Source organism: Delphinus delphis, chromosome 13, assembly GCF_949987515.2.
Source record: "Delphinus delphis chromosome 13, mDelDel1.2, whole genome shotgun sequence".
Classification (NCBI taxonomy): Eukaryota; Metazoa; Chordata; class Mammalia; order Artiodactyla; family Delphinidae; genus Delphinus; species Delphinus delphis.
The window spans coordinates 27,934,277-27,962,160 of record NC_082695.1 but is presented as its reverse complement, the minus strand read 5'-3'; the positions used below and the strand labels follow the sequence as shown (position 1 = coordinate 27,962,160).

At 36.4% G+C, this 27,884-nt stretch overlaps 1 protein-coding gene and 1 non-coding gene across 4 annotated transcripts; one reads left to right on the top strand and one right to left on the bottom strand.

The window, feature by feature from the left end:
• Positions 1-9,160: 9,160 nt before the first annotated feature.
• CEP76 (centrosomal protein 76) lies at positions 9,161-27,757 on the bottom strand. Of its 3 annotated transcripts, none has more exons than XM_060028615.1 (12): positions 27,540-27,757; positions 26,696-26,851; positions 25,555-25,636; positions 24,707-24,931; positions 23,401-23,586; positions 21,427-21,524; positions 20,702-20,830; positions 18,439-18,627; positions 15,484-15,650; positions 14,114-14,447; positions 11,821-12,038; positions 9,161-11,056 (listed from the first exon to the last, which is right to left on the bottom strand). In XM_060028615.1, the coding sequence occupies exons 1-12, from the start codon at positions 27,600-27,602 to the stop codon at positions 10,918-10,920; spliced, it is 1,986 nt and encodes a 661-aa protein (XP_059884598.1). In that variant the 5' UTR covers positions 27,603-27,757; the 3' UTR covers positions 9,161-10,917. The 3 variants fall into 3 exon arrangements, with proteins under 3 accessions (XP_059884598.1, XP_059884600.1, XP_059884601.1); XM_060028617.1 differs by having other exon boundaries at positions 24,707-24,724; XM_060028618.1 differs by lacking the exon at positions 11,821-12,038.
• Positions 22,423-22,495, top strand: TRNAR-CCU (transfer RNA arginine (anticodon CCU)). The gene has a single exon. It is a non-coding gene; the product is annotated as a tRNA-Arg (tRNA).
• Positions 27,758-27,884: the final 127 nt, after the last annotated feature.

Genomic DNA, 27,884 nt, shown 5'->3' with positions numbered 1-27,884 from the left:
TAGATATAGATATACAAAACCTCTTGATTAAAAACATAGAAACAATTACTAAATTTTTCTAGTTTGCTTAGGCCCTGTGTGAATTTTGAAAATACAAACGGCTTTAAAATACTGACTTTTTTTGGCATCTTAGTGCCCCGACCAGGGATAGAACCCGAGCCCCCTGCAGTAGAAGAACGGAGTCTTAACCACAGGACCGCCAGAGAAGTCCCTAAAATACTAGTTTGAACAATGTAGTAAAACAGCGGGTCTACTTTTATAGACAATAGCACCATCTTCTGGCCTTATGGGATATTGCTGCAGTGTTGCGCTTGGACAACAACAGCCAAAAATCACTAACATTTTTGTCCTTTCCTCACCCCTCAAAAGACAAGCAAATGATTTAATCAGCTGAGCAATCCATGAGCCAGACACCTGCTACCCCTGGCACAGGGCAGCAAGTAAATCTCAAGTAAAGATAACGATGACAGGAAGAAGGAAGGGAGTGGAAGTGAGGAAAAGAAGCCCAAATTTTATCTCAAATGTTATCTTTAAAACCAATTCACAACAGAAGGATGTTTTTCCCTTCGTAAGTGATAATTTTTTTAAATATGAATACATTTTAGTAAGAAAAATACTTTGGTACTGACTCACAGGAATATACAATATTACATACAACAAAACGGCTTTTGTTTTGTTTTTGCCAAACACAAATTCATGACTAATATACTGTGTTTAAAGTAAACTTCTTGCTTTTGTGAGCTTATATGGAATTAAGTTGAGGCAATATGACAAGTTAAATGTTTGATCCCTCTGTATACAGTAAAAATAAAAGGTAAATCCTTAAAAAATCCTAGCTATCTTCTATTATATTGATAAATCTAGTCAATGTATACCCTGAACCCTTGATGCTTTTTTATACAAAGACAGTATAATTGTACTAATATTTATATGATTTTCAGAACCCTTTATAATTTTGATAAGCCTCACTGTCCACCACCACCACCACCCCCAGGACTCTTAGAAAGTGACTGCTGACAGCTCAAAGGCTCTCAGAGGCTGACACGATCTCTGCAGGTCCAAGCAACACTGTGGGATAACCCGGGACCTCCCCATTTTCTCATTTTCAACTCAAAATCGAAGATTCAAATACCTTTATGTACAGTATACTTTGTTCCAATTTCTGTCATTGATTTTGTTTTTGTATCCTGTGGCTTCACCACCCTTAAAAAATTGCTCTGTGTAGTTAAAATATCTGAACAACTCAAATTAACGTTTGAATGCTGTCTTCAAAGTGCCGTGAGGTCTGTGAAAAGTCTGAATATGACTTTAGTTTTCGTTGATTTTATTGTTGTATTTATTTTAAAAACAGAACCCTTGAAATGTTGTCTTATATTTAATTATCATTTTTGCAGAATAAATGTACTTCATGCTTCACACTCTTGATGTGCCAGCTGAGCTGCTCCGAGTCTTTCGGGGAGCACACTGCCTGTGCAGCCCAAGCTTATCCCAGACACTCCCAGACAATTGCTCCTAAGAGGCACATTCACCTAGAAAAGTGCACCAAAAAGGAAAAAATAGAACAGCATATTTTTTTCAGTGTTATAACCTAGATTTTTCACTGCCTACAATTATAATACCTTATAACTTTACAGTGATATTTTATACTTTCAAAGTGCTTTCTTCAGTTATACAACTTGAAGATCAGATATTATTTATCTCACAGATGACATCGTACAGATGACAAAATACAGGGCTGGTAATGAAAGATGTAGACTGGGATCCAGGCCTCCTGATCAGCCCAGCTCTTTCTGCTACACTAAAACGTCTCTCAACTAGCCCAGAACAATTTAAAAAGTCCTCACACTTCATCTCATCCTGTACCAAGCAGGAGTACAGTAAAAAGCAGATGCTTTAAAATTTGTACATACCAATATGATCGATTAAACTTCTGATAGTTTAAACACTTTAAATAAATGATGTGATGCCCCATCTCCCTTGATTGGTCCTTGTGAATTCATTAGCACTTAAGTTTCACCCCAGCAGTTATCTCCCCACAGTAGTACTCATCTTCAAAGCAATCTATATGACTTCATCCCCATCAAAGGGCTGTAAATGATCACTCCTCTAAGGAGGTGAATTCCATCAACAATCCTAAATGCAATTTGAAACTCATCTCTTGTAATCAGTTATCAGATTGAATATTAACCAAAATCTTTAAAATCTGTCATGAAAATTAGCATGTAACCTTATATGCAGAACTAGAAGTACATAGGCCAGATAAGAACACAACAGAATTGGTTTCCTCAAGTCTATAAACTTGTAAAGAATTAGCTTTTTTCTTATGGCAAGGATACATGTTTATTGGAAAACATTTAGTAAATATCCATTAATGCCCTTTTACTAAGTTATAACCTAAACCAGTGTTTTTCCACATTTTCATTCTGCATCATCTAATATGTAAGTTTACCTATCCTACCTTGATTAGATAAATTTATATACCTATTGATAAAAATTGAGGAAAAGTAGAGGAATGAGGTAAAACATATGAAGAGTAGCATATCGGTATGTCCATGGGGGACTCTGGAAAATCATAGGCCAAACAATAGTCATGTTTCAACTTCTTAATGTGATTCTCCTTTGAAACAATTATTTTAAAACCAACAAGGAGAGATGGTATTCTCATCCTGAATATAAGTAAAATTATTAGCTTCAATTAGTTAAGAAGATTTGATTTGGAAAAATCTCATAGATCTAAATTTTAAGCCAAGCCACTATTTTACTCTTAGAGAAATTTGAGTCTGCAGGAGATATGTGATTTACTTTAAATTACTGCTAGTCACCGAAAGTAATTCAAATATACTTCCTATAACATAAGCTTTCCAGATGCTCTTTTTTAGCCATATTGCCTAGTTCTCATTGGATTTCAAAAGTTAGGATAAGCAGTAGTTTACTTCTTAATTCCAATGGGAAATAGAAAATAACATAAGGCACAAATATATCATAGAAAAATGTTGATGTTTAACAATAATTGCTTGAAAATATAGATTCTCAATAAAACTTTTAAGAGACCAGAGTTTTGGGTTGTTTAAGGTAAAGAGACAATCCATTTTCAGGCCAAACTCATACCTTATTGATGAGACAAAGCTAAACTATTTTTTTCAAACCTCTGTTAATTTCTTTTTATCTTTATACCAAAAAAAGAAAATGAAAAATGGCCCTTTCTTTTTGCTCAAAAAACCTTGTCTTTTTCCCCTAACGTACACAGGTAGAAGTCTAGAGCTGCTCTCACATATAGAATTCTACTCCGACCCTGTGAAAGGCTCATTTCTCTTCCAAAGTCAACATGTAACCAACACACATGTGGCTCACCTTCTAATTAAATAAGCAATGAATTAAGCACCTTCTAGTTAACCTCTAAGGCTTGCCTTGGTAATTTTTGTGGAAGGTTATAGGTACGGCTGTACTCATATTTATTCACTCACTGTTCTGTGAACCTGAATTCCTGTGGCCTCTTGATCCTTTCTCAAGAGTCATTCATGGAGCACATCTTTCTCCTATTTGTTATGCATGCTCATTCCTCTCAAGAATTGAAAGTTGTAACCCTTGCTCCTACTTTCTGCCTAGTCATCATAATCCTTCTAAAGAGAAGAAAATCATTGACATTGAAATTCATAAAGACATGACTCCCAGATTTCAACCTGAAGCTCTACAATATTTTAAACAAACTTCCTCACTATTCTTTTAATGGTATTATTATTCCCTTGCAAGATTTGGTAAGTAATGGTCATTCTTCAACTGTAATACTTTCATAATGCCACTGACATTTTCAGTTTTAACTAAATTATATACATTTTTTTCTTTTTAGCAGAAGCAAATTTTAATTTTACTTATGTTACAGGATTATAAATATTGGGCCAACTTTCCTCAACCACAGCAGGGCACCGAAGTAACCACCCAGATAATGTAGGCCAACTATTCACAACTTTTATTCTGATTTAACACATAAGATAGAAGGCATTCATTTATATAACAATCCTACAAGCATATCTAGGGATATTTGAAATTCTCAGCCACCTACCTATTTATACTTTCACTGATTTCTCTCCACTCAAGAAAGCATGTCATTATGCAAGACAATGAACATGACAAAACTAAACACCTAACAGCATAGGCTTAGCACCTTAAGTTTGCCTTAATTATTCTACAGTAAATTAACACATTAATATTTAAATGAAATTCTTTCAAAGCACCTAAAAATGTGTAAAATAACTAAGAAGAACTTATAAAGTAATAGAAGTGTATTAAAAGAGATTACCCACAACTCCAGGCAGGTCCCCTCTCATAATCTCATTTTACAAACAGGCAAATGAGGCCTGGCCCAGAAAGATCAGCCTGCTGCAGTCCTGTCGTTATCAACTCAGATATAAGACCGCAGCTGGCCATCAACTTTTACCTGTACAGACCACAACACGAAAACTAGCATTTTTCAGTGATTAAGTAAAGTACGAACTGATTGGAATCTCTATTATACATATTTTAGAACAATAATATAACATGTGAAGACATTCAATATCTCAAAAAGACTTTAATTAATTCTGAATAAGTCTTTGAAAAAGAACCTAATATTGCCAGGGAAAATTAAAAATAAGTAACTGGGCTTCCCTGGTGGTGCAGTGGTTGAGAGTCCGCCTGCCGATGCAGGGGACACGGGTTCGTGCCCCGGTCCGGGAGGATCCCACGTGCTGCGGAGTGGCTGGGCCCGTGAGCCATGGCCGCTGAGCCTGCACGTCCGGAGCCTGTGCTCCGCAATGGGAGAGGCCACAGAAGTGAGAGGCCCGCGTACCGCAAAAAAAAAAAAAGAAGCAAAAAGAAGTAACTACTGAATTAATTTCATCTACCATATTTAAAACAACCTCTACTTGTAATATACAAGCTATTTAACCAATTCTTACAATCAGGTTTATTAAAAACTGAAGGTTCCAATTTAACATGTTTTACCTAATCCAAAGACACTAGTTTTAGTAATATAATGCCAGAAAAAAGTAATCAAGTTTGATTTGAAACATTATTTACAACTTTAGTTTAAAAAATTAAAAATTCCATATATTTAACAATCCAGTCAAAAGGCAGAGTGTAAAAAAAAAACAAGATTCTACTATATGCCATCCATGGGAGATACACTTTATGTTGAAAGATACAGATTACTTGAAAGTTAAAGGATGGAAGAAGATACAATCATGCAGACAGCAACCATAAGAAAGCAAAACAGAGTTTAAAACAAAAATATTATTATACATAAATAAAAATATTATTAGAGATAAAGGGATATATGCGTATAACAATTATAAATATATATAACAGAGCACCAAAATACATGAAGCAAAAACTGACAGGAATGGAGACTTCCCTCGTGGTCCAGTGGTTAGGGCTCTGCACTTTCACTGCTGTGAGCCTGGGTTCAATTCCTGGTCAGGAAACTAAGATCCTGTAAGTGGCATGGAATGGCAAAAAAGAAAAAACCTGACAAGAATGAAGGGAGAAATAGGCAATTCAACAATAACAGTTGTTGACTTCAATATTCCACTTTCATTAGTGATTGAACAACTAGGTTAGAACCACTAATGGACAGATCAGCAAGGAAATATTTGAACAACACTATGCCCAGCAGGCATCTAGAGAACACTCCACCCAACAACAGAATATACATTTTTCTCAAGTGCACATGTGAACATTCTCCAGGATAAGCAGTATATTATAAAACAAACCTCAATAAATGTAAAAGGATAGAAATAATACAGAGTATGTTCCCCAACCACAATAAAATGAAATTAGAAATTAATGTAGCAGGGGAAAAAATTGGGTAACTCACAAAAACATGGAAATCAACACATTCCTAAATAGCCAATGGGTTAAAGAAGAAATCAAATGGGAAATCAGAAAATACTTTGAGATGGAGGAAAATGAAGAACAACATACCAAAACTTATGGGATGCACCTAAAACAGTGCTTAGAGGAAAATTTATAGCTGTAAATGACTATATTAAGAACAATCTCAAATCAATAACCTGTGTACCTTACACTAGAAAAAGAAGAGCAACTAAACCTAAAGCAAGAAGGACACAAATAACAAAGATCAGGGTGGAAATTAATGAAATAGGGAATAGAAAAACAAAGAAAAATCAATAAAACCAAAACCCAATTCTTTGAAAAGATCAACAAAATTGACAAACCCTTAGCTAGACTGACCAAGAAAAAAAAAAGGGAGAGAGAGCAGACTCCAATTACTAGAATAAGAAATGAAAGAGAGGACATTACCATTGACCTTATAGGAATAAAAAGGTATAAAGGAATACTATGAACAATTGTATTATACATCAAAATTAGATAACTTAGATGAAATGGACAAATTCCTATAGAGACACAAACTACCAAAACTGCCTTAAGAAAAAAAATAGACAATCTGGATAGACCTATAACACCTGAAGAGATTGACTTAGTAATCAAAAAACTACACAACGTAACACCCAGGCCCAGATGGCTTCCAAATTCTACCAGTTAAAGTGAGAAATGACAAAAATTTTTCACAAACTCTTCCCCAAAAATAGAAGCAGCGGGCGGGGGGCGGGGAACACTTCCAACTCATTTTGTGAGACCAGTTACTCTGATACCAAAATCAAAGACATCACAAGGAAAGTAAACTACAAACCAGTATCGCTTATGAATATGGACACAAAAATCCTCAACAAAATAGTACTAGCGAACTGAACATAGCAACATATAAAAAGAATTATACACCTTGACCAAGTACAATTTGTCCCAGAAATTCACGGTTGGTTTAACATTTGGTAATTAATTCATGTAATATGCCATATCAATAGAATAAGAAACAAAAATCACATAATCGTCTTAATAGACACAGAAAGAGTATTTGACAAAACCCAGTACCCTTTTGTGATTAAAAATTTTTTAAAGGAGGAGTAAAATGGAACTCCCTCAACCTAATAAAGGGCATCAATGAAAAAACCAGTTAACATCACAGTTAATGGTGAAAGACTAGATGATTTCCCCTGAGATCATGAATAAGACAAGGACGGCCGCTTTCATCACTTCTATTCAACATTGTGCTTGGGGGTACCAGCCAGGGTAATTAGGCAAATAAGTGAATGAATAAGTAAATACATCCAGATCAGAAAAGAAGTAAAACTATCTCTCCTTGCAGATAACTTGATTGTGTATAAAGAAAATCCTAAGGAATCCATCAAAAGAAAAAAACTATTAGAACTAATAAGTGAGTTCAGCAAGGTTGCAGGATACATTAATATACAGAAATCAATTGTATTTCTGTACACCTTCAATGAACAATGCAAAAATAAAATTAAGGGAAAAAATCCATTTACAATAGCATCAAAAATAATAATAGGAATAAATTTAACAAAAAAAAGTACAAAACTTACACTCTGAACACTACATTGTTGAAGGAAATTAAAGATTTAAAATAAATGTGAAAACAACCCAAGCTCATGAATCATAAGGTTTAGCATCATTAAGATGGTGATACTACCCAAAGCAAGACACAAATTCAAGGCAACCTAGAATCCTGCCTGCCTTTTTGTAGAAATTGACAAGCTGATTCTAAAATTCATATGAAATTGCAAAGGACCCAGAATAGCCAAAACAATCTTGAAAAAGGACAAAGTTGGAAGACTCTCACACTTCCCAATTTCAAAACTTACAACAAAGTAGTGATAATCAAAATGTATGGTACCAGCACAACAGAAGAGACCAGGACAACAGGAACATGCATTTGTAATTATAACTGAAGTTGTGCTCTAGATGCAGAATATGCTATAAACTATATGTTAAGGTTCTTCGAAATTGGATGGCTTCTAGTTCATGTGTTTGGTTATTTTGTTAAGATTTTACATACGCTTTGGCTAGTCTCAAATGATTTCTTAACTACCAACTGCTGGAAAGCAATGCTACTTTCATTGATATAACAGGTAGGTGCATGTTAAAAAACAGATCTAACTCCTATACTTATCTACTTAAGTAGAAAGTAAAAAATTGTTATCTGAGTTAAAAAAAAATTATGAAACTGCAAACTGTAGTCTAACCTAAGCTATTTTCTTGTTTAGTAGAGCATGAAACCAGAAGTTTGAATTAGTTTAAGCAATTCATGGTTCATAACTAATGTCTTCCAATGGTGAGATATCTGGCACAGGATACTACTTTATGAGATATATTATTTTCAGATATAAGCCTTCAGTTCATTTGGCTCAACTCTTATCTTTGTTAAGAAGTAGAAAAATGGGTTTCAAATGTGTGTACCTTCCAGAACTGCCAGGTTATAGATGCTTTTGCAGATCATAGCTAAACATGTATACCTCAATACTAGAAAATATCTTAAAGGCACCTGGAGTGTTCAGTTAGTTGAAACTGAATTTAGTTAAGTTTTATTCAACAAGTTCATGCTTGACTAATGAAGCTTCTAGGTTTCTGATATTCTATGAAATAAATATACCTATTATATATTACATATGTAGAGAGAACTATGTTAGTGTACATATTGTCAAAAAGAACACATTAGGGACTCCCCTGGTGGTGCAGTGGTTAAGATTCTGCGCTCCCAATGCAGGGGGCCGGGGCCTGGGTTCAATCCCTGGCCAGGGAACTAGATCCCACATGCATACATACCATAACTAAGAGTTCGCATGCCACAACTAAGGAGCCTGCCTGCTGCAACTAAGGTGCCAGCGAGTTGCAACTAAAGGAGCCCACCTCCTGCAACTTAAGACCCAGCACGGGACAAAGTGAGAGAGTGGCATGGACTTATATATACTACCAAATATAAAATAGATAGCTAGTGGGAAGCAGCCGCATAGCACAGGGAGATCAGCTCAGTGCTTTGTGACCAACTAGAGGGGTAGGATAGGGAGGGTGGGAGGAAGACACAAGAGGAAGGAGATATGGGGATATATGTATAGCTGATTCACTTTGTTATAAAGCAGAAACTAACACACCACTGTAAAGCAATTATACTCCAATAAAGATATTAAAAAAAAAACAACCCAGCACAACCAAATAAATATATAAATATTTTTTTAAAAAGAACACAATATAAGCATTATATTTTAAAAAGTTTACAATTTTAATAGAAAAACAATTTTTATAACAGAGCTAAATATACAAGGTAAATTTAATTTTTAAAAAGAAAAATTAGTAAGAAGAATAGCAGAATTCTAGTGATAAAAGGACTGAAATAATATTTGGAAATAAACCATCTTTAAAGGAAAATATTAATTCATGCCAGACTCTATTAAAGTGCATAAAAAGGAAATTTATTTTAGAATTTACACCAAAGGCGCATTACAAGTACCTGTGTTACTCTGGCACAATAAGGTAGAAAGCCCAGCCTCAAAGATAACACGGCCTTGATCTCATATATTATACAGTCTGCCTCTTAGTACGTGCCTCATAAAGAGTTTGTTCCAGAAGTTGCAAACTACAAGCCAATTTCTCTGTCAATAGCTTTGTGAGTAATTCCAGCAACAGAGTAAAAGTCTAACTCATATCTCTCTAATCCTCTAAAGTCATGTCAATCTCTCAAGAAACTCCTGATTGTTTTCAATAAAAATTGATACAGGAGAGATACTTTCAGATTTTTTAAATAAGTGAAATCATAAATAGTTATCATATGTAAAAATAAAACAAAAAGTAAATTTTAGGATATCTTTAATTTTTAAAACATTAAATCATCTTATTTGTTATGGTGAATTAAAGTGATGAAAAGAATAACTTGCACAGCCAACAGTACACAGTCACTTTCCTAAGAAGCCCGGCGGGAGAAGGAACTGAACCGAGAGCTGTGCAGAGAGGCTGACGGACCTGCAAAGTAATCCGTCAGGCAGCTTCTTACAGTCAAACTGCTACAGCCTCTTTCTTCAACGCTCACTGTGCTCAATTTAAAATCAAACATCGGCATGGAGGCGCTCACAGAGGCTTATTTTTCAGTGGCCTCACACACAATCCTGATTTAGATTTATCACATATACATCGATGTTTTTACCACAAAGGGAAAAAGAAAGAAAGAAAAACTGTGGTTTCAGAAGACGGACTCCATGAGAGGCTAGTAATGAATCCTCTGACCACAGAAAATCAGCCAGCAACAGACTGCCAATATTAATTACAGAAAACAATTTCTCAACATCATAACAAAAGGGTATGATAAATTTTTTCTAAAATACCCAATTCACTTTTATAATGAATCAAACTAACAAATATTTATAAATTATTTGTGTACTTTCAAGTGCAGTTTGTTTTGTTACTAATATTTATGCTTTTCTGGTACTAGTTTTTTCCCTGCTCCTGCATCCATATCTTCCCATAACTCTCTGGAAAGCCACAAATATCCCTATGGTTATGGGTAAACCACAAAAGTGGTAAACTCATCAAAATGTATTTTCATCTATGTAATAAATAAATCTGTTGTGAAGTTAAAGTCTCCTAACTTATATAAAATAATCCCATTAATCTATGAAAAATAATAATCATATTAATTTTACTATGGCTCAAACCCTTAGACAAATAACGTTCTGATTACCTGCTAATGTAAAGAAAACTGAGTAAATTTTATATTCATATTTAAACTACTGACTACCTATAAACGAAGTAGCATTTATTAAAATAGGATACACACTTAATTTATACTAACTTCCACTCAGATTTATATAAGTTTTTCATCCTTAATTTTTAAATACACACATCATGATTTTTTTCAAACATTATTAGTCAGGTATATACAAAAGTGAAATATGACATCCAAGCCAGACTGTGATTTTTAAAATAATGAACCTCTAAACAGCTAGTAATGTATCAATACAACGTGTAAAATTCCAATAAAATACAGGTATATTCTTATAGAAATGTTAGTTAGTCCTATAGTACTGAGCGATATTTACAAGCAAACATGATCCAAACAGCACATGCAGATTCAGGGTAAGTAAACACTCGGACACGAACTGCCAGTCGCACCTGGTCTCCACGGCAACAGATTATTTCTTCACAGAAAGGAGACCTACAGAAGAAAGAAAATGTATTCAATTAAGAAATGAATTTAGGTTTTACTTTCTTATTCCCAAGAAAGTCAGTATTTAAAATGATTTTTAGGGATAGGGAGGGTGGGAGGGAGACGCAAGAGGGAGGAGATACGGGGATATATGTATACGTATAGCTGATTCACCCTGTTATACAGCAGAAACTAACACACCATTGTAAAGCAATTATACTCCAATAAAGATGTTAAAAAAAAAGATTTTTAAAAATCCTGTCTCTGGGGCTTCCCTGGTGGCGCAGTGGCTGAGAGTCCGCCTGCCGATGCAGGGGACGTGGGTTCGTGCCCTGGTCCGGGAAGATCCCACATGCCGTGGAGCGGGTGGGCCCGTGAGCCATGGCCGCTGAGCCTGTGCTCCGCAACGGGAGAGGCCACAACAGTGAGAGGCCCATGTACCACAAAAAAAAAAAAAAAAAAAATCCTGTCTCTGCTACCAATGGCTCTATAATTTTGGTAAAACTATTCAAATTATAAACTATTTCCTCATGGTCTATAAATTTTTAAAGTGACGCTATATAAGATCAGTGATCCTCAACTAAATTGCACCAAAACCATTGGGAAAATTATCCCGAACTCTCTAGAGCTACATTCCGGTCCTAATGAATCACAACCTGTGGCAGAAGGATGTATCATAAGAGCTGCCTGTGTGACTCTGAACTCATTCCTAAATGAGAACCATACTGATGGCTGAGATTAAGTCAGAAACATCTATGTTACAATCCACCTACCGAAGACATGTGGCAAAGGCGCGCCGCGCATTTCTATACACAAAGTGTATCGGGAACCCTTTAAATGTGTGACCATCAGGTACAGCCCTCCTGATGGCGTCCTGAAATTCTTCATTGCCCGCAGATATACTGGTTGTACGCTCAAATTCATAAGATGCCAGAGCGGGTGATAAGAGATAGGAAAGCTGGTCTTCCCAAACAGTAGTGAGGCCAAGATCCTACAGCAATCGAAAGGGAAATTGATTATTTTATTGATTTTAATAATTGATTATTTTACTGTATGCCAAGAGATTTTTAAAACCTGTCATAATTTTCTTAGCTTCCTATTATTATAAGGATACACAGAAGTAAAAATTATAAAAGGAACTTCAGGTATCAGGTTTTACTTCTTAGAGAAACAACAAAAATCGGCCAATGCAATGTTAGTGAAGGCTCCAAATCCTGTACTTCCTTAATATCCACAAGACCATAAGGAATCATCCTACCGCGGAAGACAGAGTGTCACTGAATTCTGAGGTCACATTTTTTTTTTTTTTTTTTTTTTTTGCGGTACGCGGGCCTCTCACTGCTGTGGCCTCTCCCATTGCGGAGCACAGGCTCCAGACACGCAGGCTCAGTGGCCATGGCTCACGGGCCCAGCCGCTCCACGGCATGTGGGATCTTCCCGGACCGGGGCACGAACCCATGTCTCCTGCATTGGCAGGCGGACTCTCAACCACTGAGCCACCAGGGAAGCCCCCTGAGGTCACATTTTATTTAACTTTAAAGAGTTTAGCAAGGTTGAATCTGCTTAATTTGATTGCTCCCACCATAAATTCAACTGTAGTATGGGAAAAAAGTCAACAAACAATTGCATATATAATTAAGCTCAAATATTTACCAAGCATTTATTCTGTAAAAGGTACCGAAGAGCACAGGCTTTAGGCCCTCAGGGAACTTAAAGCATGTTGAAGGCAATTCTAATGTCATTTATAATATCAAATGAACTATTGCTATCTAGACACGTGATTTTTTTTTAATGTTACAAACAAACTCAAAATTCTAAATATTTTGATTATCATAACAGATCTAATTTCACATTCAGTTACAACTGGTTTCAAGTGATTCCAAGGTCTATGATCACCTATACTTTTCCTCCGAATCCCACTTGCCGGTTTACAGACACCATTAACTTAGCTAGTGATCATCAATGGCATCCAGCTCAGTTTTGTGTTCTTTTTCTATACAAAGTAACTCTTACAATGTAATAAAATATCGGTTTCATTTGTGAACAGGAGCTAAGAAAACTAAAAGGCAATACAAGCAATGGAGGGCACAAGTCAGGGGCTTTGGCTTCCAGCAGTGCAGTGAGCTGGGGCCCTGACCCACCTATTGCTGCAAACACACTACAGATGCCACATTAAATACTTCCCAAAACATATTCCTAAATGCTTTGAGGAGTTGGCAAGTAGGTAAGATTTTAGAGGCCAAAGCTAAGAGTAATTGGGAGCCCAGAGAACATGCTTGATAATCAGCTTGCCTTTGATGGTCTCAAGGAACATGAGTATCAGGGCTCACCCAAGGTGGGGAGTCTACTAGGGAATCCCAAAAGGTGAATTAGAAATCAATCTTCTGTAGAAGTTTTGGACTCTAGTCTTTTGTTGGTTATATGTGTGGCAAATAACTTTTCCCACTCCAAGGCTGCTTTTTCACTCTCTTAATGATTTCTTTTGACGAACATAAGTTCTTAAAATAAGTTCTTAAAATATACTAATCTTTTCCTTTATGATTAGTTCTTTTTATGTTTCCTTTAAGGCCCTTTACAAAAGAAATCTAAATGACTAATAAGAAACTTGATCTCATCAGCAATCAGGGAAATGCAAATTAAAGACACAACGAGGATACCATCTTACATCTACCTACTTTAATGTAATAGAAAAACAAAACAAACTAAACAAACCTGGAAAAAAATGAATATGAAAAAAATTAACCCAATATTTTCAATGGGGAATGATGTGAGTAAGTACTTTAAAAAGAGGAAATCCAAATTCACAAAAGTCTGAACAAGTCCACCGTTCTTCATTTCTAGAAGGAAGCAATAAATTCTCGAAGTATTGGTGAGTTTAGAAATTTTTGAATCTCAGAACTTTATTCTCATGATTTTCAAAACTACAAGCTTCATAAAGGAAGGGATTGAATTTGCTTTGTTTAGGGCTAGAATATTGATTGGCACTATTTTACATGCCCCCCAAATTATTAAATACATAAACAAATGAAAAAACTGCAGGAAAGCACAAACATCAGTGTTAATTACCTTCCTGTGTTCCGACACCAGTAGCCTGAGCTGCATTTCAATTTCATTGCTTGTTACTGAAGCATCGATCGTGGACGCACACAGCGGAGGGAAGGGAGGGAGGGACGTGGTGGCCCCTGGAGCACAAACGGATTTAATTGCTTCCTCACTCATGGGTTTCCATTTGGACTCATCATTCAAATCAAATACACAGCTTTCTACTGAGTCAGAGGGCTGACAGTTTCCCAGGAACATCTGATGATTGAAAACACAACCGATTGTTCTATACGGGTACAACGGTTTCGGCTGTTCAGCAGCTGAAGGCTCATCAGGACTCGTAGGTTTGTGGAGGTACCTAAAAAAGGTTAATCATAATTTTATATAATAAGAACTTAAAAAATAAGACAACAGCAGCTTATTGAGGAAAAAAATTATTCTAACACTTAAGGTCATAACTATTTCCCAAGAGTACAGTTTAATACTTGTTTTTCTTTCTTCTATTTCCACAATTTGATTACTCTATGTTAACTGTATGGCACATCTTATGATATAGAACCAATTTTATTCCTTTAACACAAGAACATATTCTGTGTATAGCATTAAGATCAAAAACATTTATCATATAACAAAATAATTTAGTTACACATTTTTAGGTACAACTAATTAAAATGATTATCAACCAAGAAAAAAGAAAACCCAGGAAAATGAGAAGAGGGCCCAGGGCTGTGCCTTCAGGAATTCTCACATTTGAAGATAAAATGAAGGAAAACAGAGAACAGCCAAAGAGGAATAATGAAAACTGAAACACAGTGCTACGAGAGAAGCTAAGGAAGAGAATGTTCCAGGAAGGAGGGAACATTTCGCTCTTTCAAAATCTGATGACACTGAAAAAAAGTACAGTGGATTTACCAACACAGAGTTGGTAACCACATCAAATTTTCAAAAGAAATGATTTACAACTTGTATTTATTTTTAGGCTTAGGGACGATCATCAGGAAAAACATATGCCAGGACATCCCTGGTGGTCCAGTGGTTAAGACTCCACACTTCCACTGCAGGGGGCGCGGTTTAATCCCTTCTCGGGGAACTAAGATCCCGCATGCCACGTGGCACGCACGGCCAAAAAGAAAAGAAAAGAAGAAACATAAGCCAATTACACAAAATTAAAAATAAACATAATTCATTTTTTATTAATATCATGTTGGTAAAGAACATTTTAGGTGTACAAATTTTCTTAGAGTTTAGTTCCTAGCTATCTTACTTGAAGTAATTTTTTACATAACCAAAATTATCAATACGTGTCTTTGAGTATCATCAATACAAAAAAAGAACCTATAGTTTACAACATTTACACCCTCATGTTAATATCCTTATAAACTTAGTTGACAAACCTGTGTCCTGTTAAACTCTCCCAAAAAGTGATGGTTCCATCAGTCCCACACGTCATAACCCACGCGTGGGACACTCCCTTGGCCTTTGTCCCGACACAGACAAAGGCTTCCAGCCCATATCCGAGAAGGAGGCTGCACAGGAGGTTGGCATGGTCTTCACAGTCTCCCTGGAAATGAAAGGAAGTAAAATTAACTATTTACTCCTTCATATTGTTTCCTCTTTAAATACAAAATTGCAAATAAAAAGTATTATTAAATTTTCACTTTTAATCATTAGTCCAGTGTTAAGCTAAAACAATGAGGGAAAAAAAGAACATACAAATTTTAAAAGCACCTGTTTTACAAAGTCAGTGCCTACAAATCTGATAGTCATAATATGTACACTCTAAGATTCCAAAGTTTATAAAAAACTCATACAACATAGAAGGAAAGCAGTAAGAATTTAAAGATAAATAGCTAAAGGGCATGAACACACAAGCTGACAAATCATATAGTAGGAAATGAAAATAAACAGGAAAATACTCAAACTTAAATTAAAACAATGAATTAAAGTATCTATACATGATCGTTTTAAGGAAATACATACATAGAAAAAAATGATTGGATAAAAGAACAACAGAACACCAACAATAGCTACAATTAGCGTAGATTATATATATATAGTTTCCCCTTCTCTTGTCTAAACTCTCTTTGATAATGTTATATTACTTTCACAATTTTAAAAAATTATGAAACAACAAAAATAATAGAAAATATCTGATATTTTCTGTGAAAAAAGTATTAAAATTAATTAAACAGTATGGCTATAATTATATGAAAATATTTAAGTGTAGGACTACAGGTAATATACAAAAGCAAAAATAACTATTGAGGTCAGTGTTAGAATGAGGGATGATTTCTTTCCCCCCAAATTTTGCATTAGTGGCTCTACACTGCTGTCTTTTAATTAACAATAATAAAACAAATAGCACCTTATAATTGTTAAATTGACTTTTGAAAAATATAATATCCAACCTTTTAGACCCAGTTATTTCTATACATGAGATTTTGTATTAGAAAAAAATTTCAGAAGAAAAATAACAATATAACCAAAGACATTCAATGCAAAAATTCATTCGCAGTGATATCAAAAAAATTGGAAGCAAGCCTAACTTAGCCAAAAGAAACAGTTCCTATGATGGCAAAACAGATCCTATGACAACAAAACAGTTAAGTAGATTTTGTATATCAACTCATGAAAACTTTATTCAGCCATTAAAAGATGGAGATCATAATGACTGTAGCAACACATAGGAAAATGTTCAAAACATAATGCTAATTTATAAAAGCAGGGCACAAAATTTTATTTATATCAATTATAATTATGGAAAAATCATATATACACAGGAGAGAAACATAAAAATATAAAATAGATGAAAAATAGAATTATGGGTGAAATTTCACCTTTACTGTTGTAAAGCTATTGTTTGTGCAAGAAAAATATTTTAAATAATTTTCAAACTTCTAAGTCAAGCTGTGCTATCTCTTCAAATAAACTCAGGTAAAGAAAATAAAACAGAGGATCAAAGGGGGTGATTATTTGTTTTACAAAAGAATTATTTAGATAATAATTTAAAATATGTACCATTCCTACTATATTTGAAATTTTTATTTTAAGTTTAAATCCATACATACAACTTCTGGGAACTACAACTTGGGAATAAATCAAAATAATTTTTTTGATAAGTAATGTTTAACTGTTTTCAATTGTCTTTAAAAAGCTTTCCAATTGACAAATCAATCTCTAATCTAAATGGTTTCTTCCAATGTATAAGCTTTGCCTTGTGAATACCCATATGTACTATTTACACAACTTCAAACTAAAAATTATTTCAAAACAATAATACATTAAAGAAATTTATTTTTTCTGTTGTGTTTCAACAGAGTTGGAATGCTAAAGATAGTCTTGTTTTCATAATATCATCAAAATTTTAGAACACAGAAAATTAGAAAATATACCATAATATATAAAACTAGTTTACTGAAATCATTTACGTTCAACATCAATATATATACACAAATTCTTAAATATATACTTATATTTGGAACTAAATACCGTGCAATCCAACATTTTTTTTTCCATATTCAATTTGTAACTGCCATTTTCTCTTTAAAAAAAAAAAAAGTACCGGGCTTCCCTGGTGGCGCAGTGGTTGAGAGTCCGCCTGCCGATGCAGGGGACACGGGTTCGTGCCCCGGTCCGGGAAGATCCCACATGCCGCGGAGCGGCTGGGCCCGTGAGCCATGGCCGCTGAGCCTGCGCGTCTGGAGCCTGTGCTCCGCAATGGGAGAGGCCCGCGTACCGCAAAAAAAAAAAAAAATAAAGTACCATCTAAGCAAATTTTAACCCATAAATAGTACTAAAAGACCATGGTTCTGGTCTTGGTGCTATATCTAATTCACTGTTTACCTCTCCACCTTGGTTTCTGACACTATAGTGCTTGTAGGTCCCTACACCTCACAAAAATCACATTATGTTAAATAAGAAATTACTTGAGAAAATAAAGATGTGAAGTTTTTTTTTGTTTTTTTGTTTTTTTGCAGTACACGGGCCTCTCACCGCTGTGGCCTCTCCCGCTGCGGAGCACAGGCTCCGGACGTGCAGGCTCAGCGGCCATGGCTCACGGGCCCAGCCGCTCCGCGGCATGTGGGATCCTCCCGGACCAGGGCACAAACCCACGTCCTCTGCATCGGCAGGCCGACTCTCAACCACTGCACCACCAGGGAATCCCGTGAAGTTTTTTTTTTTTAATGTACTGACATTTAAATGTTAAGGAAAATGATGAAAACAAGATCGTGACTTGTTCAAATTGACAATACGTACTTTTTTCCGAAGTTAATTCTTTTACAAATATACCATAAACTCACAATAACTATGATGTACTGGTTTTTAGTTCTATTATGTGTGTAGGATACCTTGTTTCTACAGAGAAAGGCCAGCAGAGTGCACCACTGTTCCTGTTTACCTCCTCCTCCGATAACAGGGGCTCTTTCATAACCAAGGACATTAACAAATCTTGCTGCTTGCCTTGGAGTATCCAGAAGCCTCCCAGCTCGAAGTGGTTTAACGTAAGAACAGACTGGTCTATTTATCCCATTTTCATCCTGGAGGAGAAGGGGAAAACATTATCTGTAATGACAGGTTAATCATTCCCAATTTTAACACTTTTTCTTAGAATACATTAATAAGAGGAAGTAATTCTGGACACCACTTCTTGAGTGCTCACCTGACATGCAGCACTAGGCTACTGAGTGTTGTACCTGCAATTTTTCTTTTAATCCTCATAACATCTCTTATTATTTTCATTTCATCAATAAAGAAACTGAAGCTACATGCAGAGCAACTAAGCCCATGTGCCACAACTACTGAGCCCTCGTGCCACAACTACTGAGCCCTCATGCCACAACTACTTAAGCCCACACACCTAGAGCCCATGCTCTGCAACTAGAGAAGCCACCACAATGAGAAGCCCACACACTGCAACGAAGAATAGCCTCCGCTCGCTGCAACTAGAGAAAGCTGGCGCACAGCAACAAAGACCTGACGCAGCCAAAAATAAATAAATACAATAATAAATAAATAAAGTTAAAGAAACTGAAGCTACAGCTATTACACAACAGAGCCAGGATTCAAACACTGAGCCATGTGACTCCAAAGCCTGTGACAGTAAGAACTTAAACCATCGTACGACCCAGCAATCCGACTCCTGGATGTACATCCAAAGCTACTGAAATCAGCATCTCAAAGAGATACCTACACACCCATCCCAGGTCACTGCAGCATTATTCATAACGGCCAAGTTATGGAAACACCTAAGTGTCCATCAAGGGGTGAATGGATAAAGAAGGTGTGGTGTGTATGTATACACAACAGGACATTATTCAGTTCTTCCCTGTGCCATTTCTCTGATCCACTTCCTCCCTCCCTCCCTGTGCAGGTGCCCCCTCTGGTCCGGGATTCACAGGGCAGTGAATAACCGCACCCTAGACTATATAGACAGCAGGGAGCCAGTTATACCTCAACTGGTTTCTCTTCACCCTTGTCCTGACGTCACCTGCCCAGTCATTCAACGTATAGACAACGCTATTGGAAAGTCAGAAGCCACTTCCCGCATTTCCACCACCAGTCAACTAGGTTTCCCATTCTCAAGCTCCTCACCTAGAAACTGAACCATTTTTAGTCTGTTCTAAAATCTAGGGAATGTAGGTTAAAGCTAGACAAATGTATAGGATCTGAGAAATACTACCCAAAATACACTATACTCCTCTGAAAGCACCTACTCGAGGCTGAATACATATAAAATATTTGAATGGTTCCTCAGAAGCTGTAAAAAAAAAAAAATGGATGTGATCATTTATCTTATGTTGGTTCATTAATAAGAGAAAATGGGCTTAGGATACAGAAAAAGTAGCGGCAGAGGGACTTCCCTGGTGGTCCAGCATTTAAGACTCTGCGCTCCCAATGCAGAGGGCCCAGGTTCGATCCCTGGTTAGGGAACTAGATCCCACATGCTGCAACTAAAGATCCCGCGTGCCCAACTAAGACCTGGCACAGCCAAATAAAAATAAATAAATATTTTTAAATTATAATAAAAATAAACAACAGAGGCAGAGATACATAACAAAATTGCTGTAAAATATTGCTGATCACCAGCTTAGAGATATGGGTTAAATAAAATTATTACATGCAATATTGTTTGCCTTAAAAAAGTACCCTAACAAAAAAATACATGCCTACACTCCCAATTCTGCACATGAAAGTTGAATTTATATATAAATTGCAAAGTGTCCCAGTACTTAATTATTTAGTACAAAGTATCTATCAAGGACACACTCCAAGTTAAACAAAATGAGTTTTCATCTAATTTAAATCAAATATATTCAAAAAAGGTTTAGAAAAACAATTGAAAAAGAAAACCAAAATAAAACAAAGATGTGTTATGTCACTCACCTACTTACTACTGTAAGAGAGTACTACAAATTCAGCATTCTATTTTATAAATAAACTTTCATTTGTCTGGAATAAATACATTTTACAAATTCAAGTTAAATGAAATTTACATTTACAACAGTAAATCTCAAATAAATACATTTTACAAATTCAAGTTAAATGAAATTTACATTTACAACAGTAAATCTCAAATACAGGTGTGAAGCTTTTCTCATACAACTTACAAACCTGTGCAAAAATCTTAACCAGCCGTGAATTGTGTGAGGGTCGAATTTGCAAATATTCTCTCCACCACTGCTTAGCATACACAAGAAATAAACGCTCTTTCTCTGCAGTTTTCTGACGTTCCAAAGCAAGCTTGAAATTTAAAAAATATATATCAATTTATATTCATTCTGCTTAATTAATTACTTCAAATATGTAACAAATCTCTGCATTTCCTCCATCGTTACCAGTACCCTAATCGAAGACACCACCATTGCTTGTCTGTAAGGGCCTCCTAACTGGTCTCCCTGTTCTCACACTTCCCAGGACAATCCAGTCTCCATACAGTAGTCAGAGCCACCATTTTTTTTTTTTTTTTGAGGTATGCGGGCCTCTCACTGTTGTGGCCTCTCCCGCTGCGGAGCACAGGCTCCGGACGTGCAGGCTCAGCGGCCATGGCTCACAGGCCCAGCTTCTCCACGGCATGTGGGATCCTCCCCGACCGGGGCACGAACCCATGTCCCCTGCATCGGCAGGCGGACTCTCAACCACTGCGCCACGAGGGAAGCCCCAGAGCCACCATTTTTGACCCCAGACAAAAATTTTTAAATAATGATTCATATTGTCCTTCTCTTGCTTAAAACTAACAAATGATAATTTTCTAAAAAGAGAACACTTTCTACAATTAACAGGTAAATATACTACTATGAAAACACACACACAAAGAAGAGAAATTCAGGATTATTTACCTGTGTGTTCACTACTTCCTGAGATAATGTTTGATTGAGTGGTGGGTACATCTCAAGTTTTATATTTAAAATTCCCACAGAAACTTTTGATTCTGTGCCTGTAAATGTAAATAAATGTAACTTCAGAAGTTTTAATACTATATATATTTAGTCAATCAAAGTTCAACCAAAATAATTTAAGAATTTTTGTACTTTACCATTTACATGAAATAAAGATAATATTTAATGTCATCTTTAATATTCATATTAAAAATGAACCAAATCAAATTAGTTTTTATTTTGTTCAAAGGCCTTTACCTAGTTATAAGGAGATTACCTATTTTCTTAGCTTCCAAATCACATTTTAAAGGACTTTCCAGACCTAAAGAATTTATGATTCTTGATTTTTATCTTCATTAAAAACAAAGTCAAAGCAACTGGGTTTTTTTTCTTCTTCTTTTTTTTAGTATCAATAATGTATATGTGTCAATCCCAGTCTCCCAATTCTTCCCACCCCCCCCCCTTGGTATCCATACATTTGTTCTCAACATCTGTGTCTCTATTTCTGCTTTGCAAATAAGATCATCTGTACCATTTTTCTAGATTCTGCATATATGCATTATTACACAGTATTTGTTTTCCTCTTTCTGGCTTACTTCACTCTGTATGACACTCCCTAGGTCCATCCACATCTCTACAAATGACCCAATTTCATTCCTTTTCATGGCTGAGTACAAAGCAATTGTTAACACCTCATTCTCAGAAAATATTTATACATTTTGTCACATACAGTAAATTTCCATTTATCCCTTCCCATTTTTCACATTACATGTGCATACAAATTTTTAATCCATGCCTGGATCTAAAGAATTAGAAAACAAATATACTTCATACCAGAACTATTTAATATTTCTTTGATGCATCAGAAATTTCCAGGTCATTCTATTACTATTGTGTTAGGTCTATATTTGAAAACAAATAATAGGTATCTCTTTTGAGAATAAATATCCTGGGACTTCCCTGGTGGTCCAGTGGTTAAGACTCTGCACTCCTAATGCAAGGGCCCCGGGTTCAATCCCTGCTCAGGGAACTAGATCCCGCACGCTGCAACTAAGACCCAGCGCAGCCAAATAAATAAATAGATATATATTTTTTTAAATCTCCTACATAGAGCTTTCTCCCTACTATTTACTTATGGAAAAACGTATTCTGGGTTCTAACTTATCAAAATCTAAATTACTAAAGCTCTATTGTCCACTGGCCAAGTTTAACTCTGTAACCAAATTTCAATACCACAAGTATTGGGTCGGCCAAAAGGTTCGTCCAGGTTTTTCCATAAGATCTTTTTGATCAACCCAGTAATTGCATAATATGTAGTGTTTAAAACAGTGCAGGTTTTATTTTGTTTTTCATTCCACTAGCAAATATGTATTACGTATCAGGTAGCATGCAAGAGTCCAGGAAAACAATGGTGACAAGACAGGTACCATCTCCGTTCTCAAACAATACTACAATTGATACTGACATTGAGCAAATTAGCCCTTCTTTGAGCCCCTTTCCCACCTGTAAAAGGGTAGAAGAATACCTACTCCATGTTCTGCAAGAACCGCTGGTACAGGAAGGCCCTGGCACTGATGGGATGCGCAGTACTCTGGGCTGTGCTAGGATGGAGGTTGTCACGTATGGGTGAGTGCGTTCGTGTGTGTGTGAAGAATCTTAACTTTCTTTATAGCAAATAAATTTGGAGGAAAAAAACCGTCAAGATTTCTTTATGCATCTCACAGAAAAAAAATTTTTTTCCTTTAGACAAGGCCAGAGTGACTGTGAAGTTCTGTAACTGTAATTATAGAACTGTAATTACAGAACCACTGTAATTCCAATGAAACTCTTTTTACATGTTTCCCCCTTGGCTTACAAAGGCATTTTTAAAATGTAAAATGTATTTACAAACCAACTGTGGCTATAAAAAGGTAACAGTGATATTAATCATCATACCTACACCCATAAGTTCCACAGTAAGATTGGTCACTCCATTTTCTGAGCCCAAAACCGATCGCCATTCAAGAAAATAGGATGCTACTAAAGTGGTCTCGGCAAATATGTCTGTTTTGATTAGCACCATATGAACTGGGTCACTTATTGATAACATTGTTGTTGAATCAGCCATTCTAGTTCCATCACCTAGTAACATAAACAAAAAAATTACACCACATTACATATCCAGTTAGACCAATGTAAAAGAATACATTCATTGAAAAGGATACTAATAATAAACAAATAAAATCAAACAGAGCAAGTTGGCAATGCCTCAGGAAGCATGCTACACAGACTGGGAATAAAAGTACAGTCCTATTTGTATCACTAATTTTTGAGAGGACTGGGGGAACTGTGACAAGTTACTTAGTTACTTAATGCATATTGGTGTTTTCTGACCTCTAAGAGGTAAGTCTGCTCTTCAAAAGTACATAAATAATATATGCTACCACAATAAAAGGCCTTCAAATATGTCAACATTCCCCTTTAATATTTCCCTTTAATAAAGGTACCATTATACCATTATTCCCCTTTAATAAAGGTATTTTAGGAATAAAATACCTTTATCCCAAAGCCTCTAGAAACAACCACTGTATTACCTACACAAAACTGAAATATCCAGCACCTTGGAGCTAGCAATTTAAGCCATTAACTGCCTTATTAAGGTAACATTTTTCACCGGGTAAAAAGTAACAAAATTTTAGTAGTGCATTAGCCATCTCAGTAATCTAAAATTCTGAACGTATAATTATAAAACTGTTAAGTTTACAAATATGTTATAAGGATTTTGATACTGACAACTAAAATATGTAAGATACCTTTACAGAAAGAAACAATGTAAAATAATTACAGTAATCAAGCATCATAATTTTAAAGTCATAAAAATGAGTAATAGATTCACATCTAAACTTTGATTGTAAAAGTTATGTGACATCATAAATCTAGCCATCTTTCATAAATGAGAAGGATCCTGTCTCATTCTCCACCTAACAAGCATTTAAATTTTTATTACTAAAGAACCAACCATTAAAACAGTCAAAAAATAATATTCAGGGAAAACTAATTTGCAAAAAATAAAGCAAGAAGGTAGGTGTAAGTAGTTTAAGTAGAAAAAAGCAGCGAGGGAAAAAAAATAAAACAAAAGACTGGGAGATTCATCCATTATAAATCTCTCCTTAAGCAGAAGTTGTTTATTGCAGAAGTTGTACTGCAATAAAACCTAACAAAGATTTACAAAATTAAATGGCAATTTATTATTGCTCCTTACCTAAATTTTCTCTGTGTACTTCAAGTAAAAAGCCATCATGAAAATCTGGTTCACAGGCACATGGAACAGGTTTAGAACGAAAACGTTGGTTTCGAAAATGTAAACATAAAGTAAAGGTTGAACAAGCTTGTCCTGGTAAAGGCTCAGGTTCTTGCAGATGTTCCAAGAAAGCTTTTCCACCCAAAACCTGAAGGTAAAGATACCTCCGTGTTGGATCAATATTAGCTGTAAAGTGTAGCAATATATATGAGGAAACTGCCAATTAACTTAAGCAATGTGATCAAGACAATAGGAAATAATAACTTGACAGAAATAAAACCAAAGACTAAATAAAGAGTAACATATTTACTAGATACCAGGCCCCTGTGTACCCCGCGAAGAAAAGATACCCAATACGATATCTTTTTCTGAATTTACACTCTGGCTACTTTCTCCCAGCTAGAAAGGAGTCAGAGCCAAGGTTTAGGATACCTTTATTTTTTAGTTGATTATCCAACATTCCTTCACCTCCACAAAGCAATTCAGTCAATTACCAACTCAGCTAGTATACTTGTTAGATAATTACATTGCCATTAAAAAAGCAAGGCTGTACAATTTATAAGATATATTAATAAAATATGAGAAACAGGTGGTCCTGTTTTTGCTTCCACCCAGCTATACATTAAATCTTCTGATATACTTCATGCAAAATAGAATCTAAGTTTTTTGGATGATTAATCACAAAAATATAAGTATCTCATTCTGGAAAAAAAAAATCGAAATGTTTTCTATCAAATACCAAACAGTACAGCCCATCAATATGCAGTACTATCCACAACTAAATTAATGTTAAAAAGAAATATACATACTTTTTTTTAACAACGTTGATTGTCTGTCAGTAAAGCCAACAGGTTGTTTTGGAGAGGAAGGGAGTTCTTGATCAACATTATCCTAGAATGGCAGAAAAAAATCAAAACAAATTAGAAAACAAAAATTATAGTTAAGCAAGGAAATGCCAATAATGGGACTAAGAACTGAACCAAAAGTAGATAGGATAAAATCCCCTCAAAATGTCCTTACTTTCCTAGCATAGTTAAAATAACGAAAAGCCTGCCAAAACAGTAATGCAACTGGTCACTCCTAAAGTCTAACACGAAGGAATTAATGTTCAAGCCATGTCCACAGAATGCTAAAACAAATTCTTAACACTTTACAAAAGGTTAAATTTTCTCCAAACCTCATATAACATCCGGCTTGTGATTCCACCAGGACCAGAACTGATTTTAATAAGGAAGTGACACATTCACACAGCAGAAGCTGTTACTAGGTCAATTTTTATAACAAATGAGTTTATAAACCTCAAAAACCAAAAAAGGATGCTGTACTAAAACACTTATTCCCTGGTGTATTATGAAGTCCATCCAATTTTCACAATATATTACCTAGGTATTGAGGTCACAGTCTCTCATTATTGCCTCAGTTTCAAAAGAAGACCTACTTACTAATTTGTGTACTGAGAGGCTATCACCTCACTACTGACCTATTTGTATGAAAAGATTTGAAGGTTCTTATGCAGACAATTATTTTCTTAAAGAAACTGATAATTTGTTCATCTTAGAAAACACAGTGCCAAAAGAATGTGTTTATTTTAAAAATAAGCTTAATCTAGAAAAATTATAGAATATTAGTAAAAAAGAATTAGGTTGGAGTGAACTAATTTGACTAATATATATACTTAAAGTTACAGACCTAGAAAATAACAAGAGAAAACTCTCACCGCAAAGGGAATAATCAGGTCCATAACTCCAATTTCACTGAGGCATAATCCTACCTGCTCCATTCAAGAGTAGAGTAGCTCATACTTGAGACAAGGATATTACTAGACAAAATGGTCTTATTTAAAAAGTAGTTTTACTAAAAGGAGAGGCCCCAAATATGGACCCTACGAGCAGCAGTAAGCATGAGAATATACTTAGACTCTCAAATTTTTTCCTCTAAAAGATTACTCACAGTAACAAAATTAAGTTCTTTCATCACATCATCAATGATTCCCCGGCGTCTAAGGGCTTTGATCAAATCTTCCGTTGATAACTGTTGTTGATCAGGTGCCAGTTCTTCCCGTATGGTCTCAGCAAGGATTTCTCTTATCCTGCCATGGACATCCATCTATGCAGAAAACTCGCATTACGGCTTACAACGTTACAAATCAGTCAAAGATTGCCAACTAGCTAACCTCTTTCTAAAATACTGACCCGCCCCCCAAAAAATAATCATAATGAGAGTGTAGACTAAATTCAGAAAGACCTCTAAAGTAACAATAAATGTGAAACTGTCACCGAAATTCACTGAGAATAAAGATAACGTTTTTAAAAGGAAAAACACGTTTAAAGATGAATTTTTTAGTACGAATTCTAAAAATAAGCTCTACTCCTTATCTATTACCTTTGCTAGCATTTCCCCACAAATAACACTCAACCGAAACCAATTTTTTGAGAGCAGAGACCTGCAGGAGACGATCAAAGGCTAAGTGTCAGCTTTCAACTTTTTAGATGTGACCGTGAGTTAACTGACTGACCCTTTATGAATCTGGGGGACACAATGCCGTGTCAAGACCACGGCGGGGCTGAAAGACGCCGACACTCGGCACAGGCACGCGGCGGGCGGGAGGCGGCTGCTGCGGGGTCCCAGCTGAGCCCCAAGGACCGGCAACACTTCCACTCCAGAGCACCGGCAGCCCCTCCGCCGCCACCTCCCCGGTGAAGCGACGGCCTGCTGCCCCACAGCTGTGCTCGACGCGACTCCGCAGAGCTTGCCTCTCGCCCCAGCCCGGCCCCCGCCGCCCGCCCCGCCTCGCCTTGCTCAGCTGCTGGTGGATGAGCTGCTTCAGCTCGGACGCCTTCTCCGGAGGCAGCGACATGCTGGGCTCCCCTTCGGGCTCCCCGGCCGCCGCAGCGTCTCCGCGGCGGAGCGAGAGCCCGCGACCGCTCGACTCGCGCGCTCCCGGGCCGCCGCGTCTGGCCGGCGGGGAAACCTGGCGGCGCCAACTGCAGTTTCCAAACGGCGGCCGGGCTGCCCCCGCGCCGCCTGTCAGTCATCTCGGCCAGCGCCCCCCGGTCGGCCCCGCCCGCCGCCTCCGCGCGGTGCCCGCCGGCTCCCTGCGGCGCCGCCCCTGCCACCGCGCCTCCACGCAGGCCCTGTC

Coding starts and splice junctions, on each gene's coding strand:
- CEP76 (XM_060028615.1), bottom strand. CDS start 27,602: ATGTCGCTGCCTCCGGAGAAGGCGTCCGAGCTGAAGCAGCTCATCCAC. Junction 21,525..23,400: donor TGTGGAACTTATGGGTGTAG/GTATGATGATTA, acceptor TTACATTTACAG/GCACAGAATCAAAAGTTTCT. Junction 18,628..20,701: donor TGGTTAAGATTTTTGCACAG/GTTTGTAAGTTG, acceptor CTTCTCCTCCAG/GATGAAAATGGGATAAATAG.